The 13,005-nt window shown below is 41.0% G+C and overlaps 1 protein-coding gene across 1 annotated transcript in view; it reads left to right on the top strand.

Moving 5' to 3' along the window:
* The window catches only part of DDX10 (DEAD-box helicase 10), a 283,829-nt gene extending 275,680 nt beyond the window's left edge, over positions 1–8,149 (top strand). The window contains exon 18 of the mRNA XM_010371338.2: positions 7,470–8,149. Within this exon, the coding sequence (XP_010369640.1) occupies positions 7,470–7,647 (178 nt within the window). The 3' untranslated portion in view covers positions 7,648–8,149. The remainder of the gene's footprint in view (positions 1–7,469) is intronic.
* The last annotated feature ends 4,856 nt before the right edge of the window (positions 8,150–13,005 follow it).

The following is a 13,005-nucleotide window of genomic DNA, read 5'->3' as shown; positions in this document are numbered from 1 at the left end:
ACATTTTTAAAAGGATAATAGTTAGATTTTATTGCAAAGAACATCAAAATTACTCATTTTTGTTGAAGTGACATGCCAAGTTTTGATCTTTTTATAATCTTAAAAGTATTGTCTCATTTCTCATTGTCAGTCTGAAGTTATTGGGTGGTACTTTTTTACAGTATAATTTCCCTTCCATCATTAGTGTGTTAATTTTCACTGTGGCTTTGATCTATTCAATTTCTTTGGAATTAATGATACAGTGTTTAGAGAAAAAATACAATGCAGATTTAAATGTCTACTTACATACTGGCTTAAAATGAATCATGTATGCTGCAAAGAAGATAAGAATGTGGTTTTAGTTGGGGGTTATTCTTTCTGACCGTATATGGCATACAGTGGGCCAGTCTGATACTAAGCAGTACAGAAGCTCAGCCCAGGGGGTTTATTCGTTTCTTCAAGAAACATGTATTAAACCCTTGGGTACCAAGGCAGTGTGGCTGCAAAGAACAAGACAAAGTTTTTGTCCTTAGGGAACTTGTAATGTAACAGAAGATACACACATAGACAGTTGCCATAAGGCATTTCAGATGGTGCGATGGAAGTAAGCACAATGTGAGGGTAACCCTAAGAGGGCACTTACTCACGTGGGGGTGGGTCAGGGAAGGCTTCCCAGAGCTGGAAGGAGGGCAACGAGTGAGGATGGTTGCAGAAGCCCTAGAAAACATAGATGGATTTGAGAGAGGATCAATTAAATTAAGGTTATAAAGGAGAAGGTAGCTCAAGGATGACTTCCAGGTTTTTAGTGGGGGAGTAGTCCTTTTCACTTAGAAGGGAAATAAATACAGGAAGAACAGATTTGGGGAAAACATGTGATAGAAGTGTGTTTAGTTTGAGGTGCAGGTAGAAACATCCAGGAGCCGGTTGAATATGCTGATCTGGTGGTCTGGAAAAAACCCTAAGCTAAAGATGCATATTTTTAAGTCATTAGCATTGTGGAAGACTGTGGAAACACTGAACTGCATGAGAATACCCAGAATGAATATGTAAGATGAGGACAGTTGAGGCCCAAGGATGGAACCTGAGGAAATGAACATTTATGTAATGGATAGAGGAAGAGGAAGCTGGGAAGGTACAATCAGGGAGGTTGTAGTCAACCTTTAAGTACTTTAAATTTAGATGATTGCTGATTACATCTCATGGAAGTTGCAGTAGTGGTAAAATTTAAACTGTCCATTGACAGGGCGTTAACTCAGCAGAAGTTGTGTTTGAAAAAACAAGTTACTGGGTTTAGCCATAATTTGGCCACTTATATAATTTTTTAAAACATGCAAAGCCCAAATTTAGAACACCGGAACTTGTGATATTAAAAACGGAGGATTAGTCAGCAGACAGGAGCCTGTGCACCCACAGACTGGATTGAGTGTTCTGGGGGGTGCTCCCACACGTGACACTCTCCTCTGTTAACTCTGCTGGAAGTTGAATTAGAAGCAAAATCCATTGAAATGTTGGCTTTTTTGTTGCAGTGATGGTAATCCTTGGGGCTTTGAACAACCCTAACTGTCATTATTATTACTATTCAGATGAATGGACCTTTATTGAATGAATTCTTTAAGTCATCTTCAGATATGAAGACAAGGAGCCCCCAAGACCTCAAAAAGCTACCCATTTAGTAGGCAGAAGAAGAAATCTATACCAAATTACAATGCACAAGGTGGAATCCTTGAGGAAGAGGTATCATTTGAACTGGCCTTTGAAGGATAAGGGAGGTTTAGATAGTTAGAAAACAGAAAAGGGAATTGCATATCGAGATAAAAGAAACTGAGAAGCTAGGGCATATTCAGAGAATAGAAAGGAGCCCCAAAGAACAGGGGCTCTTTTATATTAAGGGGGACTAATGCAGAACAGGTTACAGAGGCAGGCATATACCAGATCATGAGGCTCCTTAAAGATTGTACTAATAATCTTTCTAGAGAACCACTGAAATTTTTATGAAAAAGACAAGAGCTAAGCTGTGCTTGACAGAGACTACTTCTCTAAGCATGCTTACAATGGGCTTATACATGAAGGTTTTATAAATGATATTTCAGCAAGAACTTTTATTTAAGATGACTGGTTCTTAATTTTTTTATATTTTCCTGAGGGGAGAGTGATCATGGAAACCATTATTGAATGGCTTCCTAAGAAGGCCGATATGTAAGACTGAAAAGTAAAATTATCAGGAATTCTCACAGGTTTCTCCGTATGATCTGTGGAGCACCATTTTCTATCCTGGAATGATGACTCCCAACCTTTTCGTCATCACGAGACAAGCTTTTGTATAACCATTTTCACAAAAATTTCAAAATCATCAAAATAGAATTTCCCTGTCATTATCTGTTTTGTTTTCAACCATAGTGGTCCCATGTGTTAAAAGATTTTTGTCTCTCAAGAAAGTTAATATTTCGCATTTGTTTCATTAACAAAGATGTAATTTCCAGTTCGTCCAAGTATCTGAAGTATTGAGCATTTACAAAGCCCAGTTAATATAATTCTAGCCAAAAGCAAACAAATCCCACAACTTAGTCTTTGGCACACAATTTCAGATTAAAAAAAAAAATATTGAAAATAACCCATGATTCATATATCTTGACCTAAGCAGTCTCACCTTTTCCCATAGACACAGGGACCCTAAGTTGGAGATCAGGTTATCAACAGGAACAGAGATTATGTAGCATACCTACTCTGTCATCATCTGTTCAGATTACATATTACATGATGATTTTTTCTCTGTTGTATGATACATCCTTTAAATGGCACACCAGACATTACTAATGAAGTCTTTATTATTTGGATTATTGAAAGACTGATATCTCTGAATTCTTTAACTCTACTTTTTATTTTTGTAGCAGTAGTAGGACTTACCTACTCTGTGTGCTTCTGAGCCTTGTGGAATTTAAAAGAATAATTGACGTATACCTAGCTACCCAGAATTTCAAATTTAATTTTTTTCTTTTTTTTATTGCAAAAAGTAATACAGGCTCATTACAGAAAAATGAGAAGACATATATAACAGCAAAAAGAAAATCTAGAAAAATCTTCCAAACCTTTTTCTATGCAAACTTACATATAGACTTTTAAAAATACAAATGGACTCTTTCTTTTTGTGTTGTTTTTATAACTGCTGTCAGTGTCAAAAGCAATTCCCGAAACATCATTTTTAATAGCTGCATAGTATCTCATTTCTAATTTTAGGACCTATTCAATCCTTTATGTTTGGACTTTGGGATTTCTAACGTTGTGAAATTAAAAGTAGCTATCCCTTGAATATCCTTGTGCCTAAATCTTTGTCTAGATCTCTAATTATTTCCTTCAAATAAAGTCCCAGAAGAAAAATTACCAGGCATATATATTTTAAAGACTTTTGAAGGACACTGCCAGATTGCCCTCAAGAAAGATTGTGCCCATTCACATTTCCACTCACGAGTTTACATTCTAATTGGGAGTTAAGATGCATACAGTTGAAAAAGAAAATCAGTTTACTATCAGGAAATAGCAATCTTCGGTGCAAAATGACTAATGCAAAATGACTAATAGTTAATTGGCGCTTTTCTAATTCAGACGAAAGAGATCACCTTTAATAGGCAGATTTGTACCTTTCATGGGAGATAAGGAATTGGAGATGGGTCTTGAAGGACAAAGGAAGACCCGGAAGAGGGAGGCACCACATTTGCAGCAAACACCGGTGGAAATGCCCAAGTGTCTGCCGAGCTCGCGAGTGAGGGCCGTGCCTGAGGAGTGAGGGACTGGGAGGAAGGCTGACCTGAACATGCTAACTTCAGGTTTTCTTCCAGCTCTTTTGTTTCTTGTGAAATCAACCCTGGTATTCCAGGGTGATGATGTAAACTACAAGTGTCTAAAAAAATTAAAATGTTGAAAGCAGGAAATCAACCCTATTGAAAAATAAGTTCAATTTCTCCAAGTATTCTGATGTTTGGTTTCAGAAAATTTAGAAATTTAGAAAGTTATATTCCATTTAAAACTCAATTACAAGTAAAGATTTTAAAATTGAATTCATGTTCCAATGTTGTATCTTGTTTGCTTAATTATTAGCAATGAGTGAGTTGTTTGGCTCAGATGGTTACTTTGGTTATCCAGACAAGCTTTTGTGTATCCATTTTCACAAAAATTTCAAAATTGAATTTCCCTGTCATCTTCTGTTCAGATTACATATTACATGATGATTTTTTCTCTGTTGTATGATACGTCCTTTAAATGGCACACCAGACATTACTAATAAAGTCTTTGTTATTTGGATTATTGAAAGACTGACATCTCTGAATTCTTTAGCTCTACTTTTGATTTTTATAGCAGTAGTGGGGCTTTTGGTGTGCTGAGTTAAGCCATGCTTTGGCTTTTTAAGATGTGCTTTATCCATTATGTTGCACTGTTTTAATGCTGAGCAGTGATATGTTTGCTTTTGACGCTTGCCTCGAACATTTAAAGAATGTGGCAAGAGTCTAAGTCCCACAGAAGTGCTGACATGAAGATAAAATGCGGAGCTCAGAATTGGACTTGCCCCAGTTTTGCAGGCCACCCCCTCGTTGTCAGTCATCTCAGGGACCTCCTTACCTCCCTCGGCTTAGTGGAGAACACTGATTTCACTCCTTTTTAAACCTCTATTGCATTTTCATTATTTCAGTGGACCTGTTATCTTCAGAATGTTTTACTATCTGTTTGATACATGGCACCAATGATATGCTGCCACCATGGCTCCTAACAGAACTCATGATAGAAAGATGCAAGAGCCCCTCCCAGAACCTGCAGAAAATATTTAAAAATCAAGATACTAGAATTCTCTATTACATATATTAGATTGTTACCCCATCAGAAAGAAGTCCCTGTCCCTAATTGGATCCAGTGAGCTCCAGGTGAACATTAGCTAGATGGGGTCAGAACCCCACTGCCTGCCTGATTCATCAGGATATAAAGGGAGCCTTCTAGTGCCACTCCATTTGGAAGAGGCCTTTTCTGAAGAGACCAGATAGTGGCTATAGTTTGCTTTCTGCTTCCTAATTACTTTCTAGGTTTATTACATTATCCCCCTTTTGGTAATTTATCTGTAGAATACCTATACTGTTGTTTAATAAGTAATTAATTTATTATACAGATTGCTGCTCATTTGCTATAGAAAGTAGTATAAAGGGGCTTTCTCGAATTTGAAGTGATCCACAAAGCAGCAAAGCTGCCTATTGTGAAAATACTTGGACTACATAAATTTTCCACCTTTTATTATCCAAACCACCTATTTCCTACAGGGCATGTAATGTGCAGGAGCACATTAACAGAGGATGCAATAGACAGCCCACTAATCAGGCCATTTCTGATGAGCTGACCTGAGATGCACTTGACATATAGGCAGAGCAAAAATCAGTATTCCCTTGAACCAGATTAATCCTGGCACTATAACCCTGTGGGATTGTCACAGGACTGGCCATACGCATAAGATTAGGGCTCAATACGTTTTTTAAAGGCCCCTTTTCACTAAGAATTATTTTAATTATTTGCTGACTGAGTTTGTATCACAGGGAACTCTTTCATGTTCATCTCTCCAGGCCCTCTTTTAAAATACAGTGATTTGTGGCTTAAAATAACCTCATAGTGCCATCTAGTTTGTGTTTCCTCCAATGGTGAAAGAGAATGGCTGAGTCAGAGCATTGGGCACTTCTGGGAGGAAAATAGAGGAATGATTTCCAGGTTTGCATCAAGCTGGTCATAAATGGATATGCTGATTAGGCGCATTCACTTTGATATCCAGGCTGTCTTCTTAAAGAGTAATCCAGGCCATTGGAAGTGGAGCAGTTTGTTCTCTTTCAGAACACGTCATGTGCTTGGGATATAATGTAATATTTCTGTGATTTTTTTTTTTTTTTTGGCTGATTAGATATAGTGAATGTGAGAATTTAAAAGGAAGTAGTTTATAGACAGAAAGTTAACATGTATTGAGCACTACTGTGTGTTCTCATTTATATAAGTTCGCTTAATTCTCACAAGTTTAAATAAATTACATAGTACCTGTCTTTACAAATAAAACTGAGGGTTAGAAGTGTTAATTAAAGGTCTGACTGTGTTGATGCCAAACCAGTGCCCTTTCCACAGTTCCTGGTATTTAAATGTTGATTGAGTCAACTCGAATTGCTTTCAAAAGCCTGCCTTTGGGGCTGGATTCAGTATCATTCATACCTGGGTTTGAATCCCATGGGTATAATCTTGGTCCAGTCATTTAACCTCTCTTAACCTCATTGCAGAACAAAACTAATGCACTCTACACTGAAGATTACCATGAATATCAGTGACATAATCTATGTAAGGTATGTAGCGCAGTGCCACACTCTGAGGAAGCCATGTATTCATGGTTGCTACTGCCAATAGAGGGACTTTTTTTTTTTTTTTTTTTTTTTTTTTTTTGAGACGGAGTCTGGCTCTGTCGCCCAGGCTGGAGTGCGGTGGCCAGATCTCAGCTCACTGCAAGCTCCGCCTCCCAGGTTCACACCATTCTCCTGCCTCAGCCTCCCAAGTAGCTGGGACTACAGGTGCCCGCCTCGTCGCCCGGCTAGTTTTTTGTATTCTTTAGTAGAGACGGGGTTTCACCGTATTAGCCAGGATGGTCTCGATCTCCTGACCTTGTGATCCGCCCGTCTCGGCCTCCCAAAGTGCTGGGATTACAGGCTTGAGCCACCGCGCCCGGCCTAGAGGGACTTTTTATTTTGTTTTAATTGTATATCCAATAATTGGGTCATCTTGGAACAGCTAATATCCCAAAATGCTTTGAGGAGAATGTTTTGCTTTTTCTTCTATTTTTAGCATATCAAGTGATTTCCTCTACTTTCAGAAATTAGCTTTATTTTTATAGTCTATGTCTTGGGTATGTACAAAATACTGCAATAATGTTTGCTTTCTTAAGGCTATGTGTGTGTCTTTGATACAGATTTTTAAATGGAGGAAATTTATTTGACGTCTTAAGTAATCTGTAATTTAACATCTCAGGTTCTATTTTATGCATGATCTCTAGATCACAGCTTAGTGCAACAGATATTAGAAGCAGCACCTGTTGTTCAGATAGCTGTTAGCTTGCACACTGTTACCTAAAGATAACCTGACTTTCAGTAGAAGTAGTTTGACATGGCAGGACAAGCACACACTGGAGCCAGACATACCTGTGGTGCCTCTCCGTGTCCTCAAATTGTGGATGATACAGCTGTAACTTCCTAGAATGATTGTGAAGATTGGATGACCCAGTGTGAACAAAGTACCTTGCACGTGCCTGGTGCATGGTAGGACCTATCTACTGATGGGAAGGTACTTACTAATTGTACAGATATCTTGATGTTGCCATGGTTTCCTTCATTCTTGAATAATATCACTTTACCAACTCTCCGTAATTTTGTCCTATTTTAAATGTTTGATTTCATACTGAGTCTAAAGTAAATCTTTGGATTTCTTCTCACCAGTGATACCAAGAAGAAGCAGGGGATGAAGAAGAGGAACAACAGTGAAGTGGAAGACGTGGGACCATCAAGTCGTAACCGAAAGAAGGCCAAATGGGACACGTTAGAGCCTTTGGATACCGGCCTGTCTTTAGCGGAGGATGAAGAGCTGGTGTTACATCTGCTAAGAAGTCAAAGCTAAATACTTCCTGCGCCTGCCTTCTCCTTGAAACCTTGGTTATGATTGTATAGGCAAGAAGTTGAAACACAGTTGATTTGGGGGCACTTAGGTACCATATGCCCCATTCCCAAAGGGCACATTTCCGGATAGAAGCGATCGTATCTCCAAGTCCCTCTCACAGGACACGCTTTGTGCCATCACTGAGCATACTCAGATTGAGGGTGGATGATACCATTTTCTGGCCCCGGTTTCCAGCATGTGTTCCGTTAGATTTTTATCCATGGGTTCCTATGCCTTGTCATTAGAAATGCTGCCTTTGTTTTAATGGCAAGTTCTGGAGCTCTTGTGTCATTGTTGGAAATTCCTGTCTTGCTTACTGTACAGAAGTTTCTATGTTACTGTTAAAATTGCTCATGATTTCGGTGTATTTAATATTTGCAAAGAGACTGAGTATGATGGACCAGCCCTGAGAAAGAATGAGTATTTTTGAATTGAGATAATAATAAACATATTTCCTATAAAACAAAGTATTAATGTTTACATTATGTCCAGTAACGTAAGAGAACTCTCAAAGGAGGGTTCTTAAGGTTAAAGTGCTTGGCCAGTTCCTGCAACAGTGAATTTGTCATGTTCTTAAGTTCGCCTTCTCAAGGATATCATTTAACTTTAACACTTGCAGGTTTGCTAGCGATCGTTTATAAAATTAACAGAAGTTCTGAATACGAAGACTGACTAAAACATGGCCTCTTACTGGGCGTGTAGTAGCTGCAGGTCCTCTGCAAGTGCTCCAGTCAGCACTACCACAGAGCCCCACCCAGACCCAGCTCCTGGTAATGAGTATGATGCAAAACAAGGCAGAGCCTCTTTTTTGTTACAGATAATTCAGATTCTTCAAGGGGAAAGAATATGGTAAAGAAATGAGTCTTGGCCGGGCGCGGTGGCTCAAGCCTGTAATCCCAGCCACCTTCTCATGATTCCGTCCCTTTCCTATTTTCCCACTCCGTGCACAAATATTTTCAGTAACAGGTGCAAATAAAAATACAAGGAAGAGGAATAATGGCATTACACCTGGATATCTCAAACCTTTTCAACTCAGCCTAAGTCCACGTTTGTCTCAGAAAAGTTTCTTTTCCTTTTTTGTTTGGTATCCTTGTGAGCCAGCACCAACATCATTTCACTATCAAAATGAAATCAGGCGACACTTCATCTTCTCCCTCTTCCCACTCTTTGCTTTACTAGTTCTTTTGATGCTTCTTCTGTAACAACTTTCTTTTTGTTGTTGTTGAGACAGAGTTTTGCTCTTGTCGCCCAGGCTGGAGTACAATGGTGTGATCTCAGCTCACTGCAACCTCCATCTCCTGGGTTGAAGCAATTCTCCTGCCTCAGCCTCCTGAGTAGCTGGGATTATAGGCGCCCACTACCATGCCTGGCTAATTTTTTGTATTTTTAGCAGAGACAGGGTTTCACCATGTTGGTCTTGAACTCCTGACCTCAGGTGATCCGCCTGCCTCAGCCTCCCAAAGTGCTGGGATTACAGGCGTGAGCCGTCATGCCTGGCCACAACTTTCTTTTTTTTTTTTTTTTTTGAGACGGAGTCTTTCTCTGTCGCCCAGGCTGGAGTGCAGTGGCCGGATCTCAGGTCACTGCAAGCTCCGCCTCCCGGGTTCACGCCATTCTCCTGCCTCAGCCTCCCGAGTAGCTGGGACTACAGGCGCCCGCCACCTCGCCCGGCTAGTTTTTTTGTATTTTTTAGTAGGACGGGGTTTCGCCTTGTTAGCCAGGGTAGTCTCGATCTCCTGACCTCGTGATCCGCCCGTCTCGGCCTCCCAAAGTGCTGGGATTACAGGCTTGAGCCACCGCGCCCGGCCTCACAACTTTCTTATCCATTGTTTCTTCTCTATTCTCACAGCTGCTGCCTTCAGAGTTCATTCTCCCATCATGTGCTGCTGAGACCCCTGCAACATCTCCTGCCTGGCCACTGTGCCTCTGCTCTCACATTTCTCCCACCCAGCCTTCCCCTGGTGCTCAGAATTCTCTTCACAGCACGTGGATCTCGGCACACTTCTCTCCAGCTGTTCCTTCTATTACGGTGCCTGTCATGCGATGTTACAGACGTTTGTTTATATGTCTGTTGCCCCTTTTATAATGACAAGTTTCTTGAAAGAGCAAAAGGGCCATGTTTTATCTGCAGAGCCAAACACAGCAGCTGCCCTCTGGTTGCTTAGTGAATTAATAAGGAGACATTATAAAATCAGCTCAATTTTTAAAGATCTTTTGTAGCACATTCCCCTATCATGTCTCGTAGGAAGGATACAGAATGATAGAAATGAGAACTAGATGAAATGGCTGTATAGAGAAGAAAGGGGAAAGTAGATGGGAAAGGAATTCAGTGGACAACAACCTGGGTAGATTTTTAAAATTAGTTTCTGGCCGGGCATGGTGTTTCAAGCCTTTGGGATCCCAGCCCTTTGGGAGGCTGAGGCAGGAGGATCGCTTGAGGCCAGGAGTTTGAGACATGCCTGGGCAACTTTGTGAGATCTTGTCTCTACAAATAATTAACAAATTAGCTGGGTGTCGTGGTGTATACCTGTGGCGTTAGCTAATTGGGAGGCTGTAGTGAGCTGTAAGGATCGCTTGGGCCCAGGAGGTCGAGGCTGCAGTGAGCTGTGATGGCATCACTGTGCTCCAGCCTGGGTGACAGAGTGAGACCCTGTCTCAAAAAAAAAAAAAAGTTTCTGATACAGGATCTCTTGGCCTTAAATGTTTTCAAAAGACATAAAGTGCAAGAGTATGTAAACTGAAGGTTTACTGTTGAGTTTACCCTGTATGGTTTCAGATTGTTTTTCCTGACCCAAGTAAGGAATTAAGGCAGTTTACTCCCTATATATAAACATTGAATAAACATATTGCAAGGCCTTTGGTTCATAGACTAGTTTGAGTTGTATTCTGTTGCTGGAACTGAATGGATCCTGACAAATGTATACGTTGTAGGGGATTTTAGTGTGCAAATTTTTGAAAACTAATTCTAAAGATCAGAACTAATAGAAAACTTGGGTAACAAATATGTTTGTAAATGGGCTAAATTAGCTACTGTTTTGGCTCCCTGTCATTTGTACCGTGTGTGAATGTTTAGTAATAGACCCTGTTTTCTCTGACATCAGGGGTGGGTACCTGGTTAAAATCTGGCCAGCCATCAGAACGCGTCTCCTAGAGACAGAGATTGGTGCAGCTGTAATACCCAGGTGGGGACAATTAGACTCCTTCCTTGCAAGTGAGAAGAAATTCTGTATACATGGGGAGTTACTATGAAGGAAGGATGTAGACATAAGGCCTCGGGCTGCCCCTGAGAGAGTGGGGAGAGTAAGAACAACACACTGAGGCGAGCAGAGTAATGAGATGAAGAAAAAGCCCTGATGACATTGAGCCCCTGGGCTTCACCCAAATCTATTTCATGGACTTCGCGGTTATGTCATGAATAAGTACATTTCTTTTTTGCATAAAATATTTTGGCTTGTATTTCTGTCCCTGGAACTGAATGGATCCTAATATGTGTGTCAGAGGGGTTTTTACTTTGCCAATTTTGAAAACTAGTTAAAGCATCAGAATAGCACTGGTAGAAAACTCATGCAACAATGCATGATGGATTGTATTTTGTGCAGCAGATACTCACTCCAGCTCCCTCCCTCCCTTGGGGAACATATTCTTAACAGCCCACCAATATTGGGCTTGGTCATGTGACCTGCTTTTAGCCCATAGTACGCAGAAGAAGTGACTGTGGGCTGGTCACACGTGGAGCTTTGAAGCTGCATTGATGTTTTCATCAGTCCTGCCTTACACCTTCAGATCAGCACGAACTGGAGAGAAGACACTCCTCAGTCTGGGCCCAAGGTGAGAAGGCAGGTGAAGCAGACCTACAGCCACCTCTCAAACCTGCAGAACAAGAAATCCACTGAGACCTGGGGGTTTATTACAGTAAAGCCTGACTAATACACGAGGTGGGAGAAACAACCAATGAGTCAGAACAGTCATTCATTCGACAAATGTTAATAAATTCAGCAACTCCCATCTACCAGGCCCTGTGCTCGTAAGAGATACAGTTCCCTCCCTTGCTGCTGTGTAGTGGGGGAAAGAGAGAAGCAATTTCATGATTTGAGTGCACCTTGAAAAGAGCAGACGGAAAGAGGAAGATTGTGGTTTGAGTGAGGGAATTCTTGCTGGAATGCAGGAAGGAGGGAGGACATAGGTAGTTGCTTGGTCTAGGACCCAGACAATAATTATTGTTTGATGCTTAATGAAGGCTAAGGGGCCTTTCATCAGACTCATGTAAAATAATCCCTAAAATTACATAAGCCTCTGATGGATTCTCCCAGCAGCAGAACCCTTTGGAGGGCTGCCATCTCATAAGCTTAACATGGCATTTTAGATTTGTTTGGGGCTGTAGAAAATTGTTAAGTTTAATTAAATGTAATTAATTTTGTTACACAACATTTGAAATACGCTGAACGTGAAAAGTCACCTCAACTGCCAGAGGGTGCAGGTGTTGGTAGGAAGTGGGGGGAAGGAGGGAGGATGGGAGACGGTGGTGTAGGTGAAGGGGAAAGAGCCTACAACCCAGATTTCAAACCCTGTTTCATGTCTTTTAAGACCATTTTAACTAGACATGTAATCATAGTGTGATTTTCTTCCACAGCCCCTGCTGAGCCGACGTCCCAGGGCAGACATGTTTTATACCGTATTACCTAGTGCCTGCTGACTCAGAAATTCTAACCCATTAGCCTATGAGGGAGGATGGTGCCAAAAGCTCTGCCCAAACAGGGATGAATTGAGTGAATGACTTTTTTACTCTCAGACACTGAAATTTAGGTAGTGAGCAAAATTGGAAGATTATGAGACAGACCAGGGAGCATGTGATAGGCAAAAAGAGCTCAAATTAGAAGTTAGTTAAAACTACAGGTGAAAAAGAGCTGGCAAAAAGACAAGAGCAAGTGGTGAGGGACCCAACTGGTCATAGGACCGGAAGCAATGCACAGAGTCGTGAGTCCTGGTCAGGGCCATCTGGGGAAGACTCCCAGATCCAAGCTGACCCCCTGGTTCTTGTCTCCATGAGGCTTCACCTTTTCATGGGTCTTCTTGGATTCCTGTGTAAGTCTGTCTCCTCTGCCTGAGGCGTGAGACCCCGTTGTCCTGCCTGAGCTAGGCTTAGTGAGTCTTTGGGTTTTTTGTACCTAAAGAGCTTCAGTAACACTCAGAATACTCCAATGCCATGCTTCTTAGATTTTAATGTGTACAGGAATCACCAAACTTAGCAGGTGTGTTTGTGAAGCATCCTGTGTTGCTGACTTCTCTAGGAAGCACTTCCTTTGGTCTCCAGGCCATTCC

This window comes from Rhinopithecus roxellana, chromosome 15 (assembly GCF_007565055.1).
Source record: "Rhinopithecus roxellana isolate Shanxi Qingling chromosome 15, ASM756505v1, whole genome shotgun sequence".
Taxonomy (NCBI): domain Eukaryota; kingdom Metazoa; phylum Chordata; class Mammalia; order Primates; family Cercopithecidae; genus Rhinopithecus; species Rhinopithecus roxellana.
Note: the sequence above shows the minus strand (reverse complement) of the source record. Positions and strands in the feature narration are given on the sequence as shown.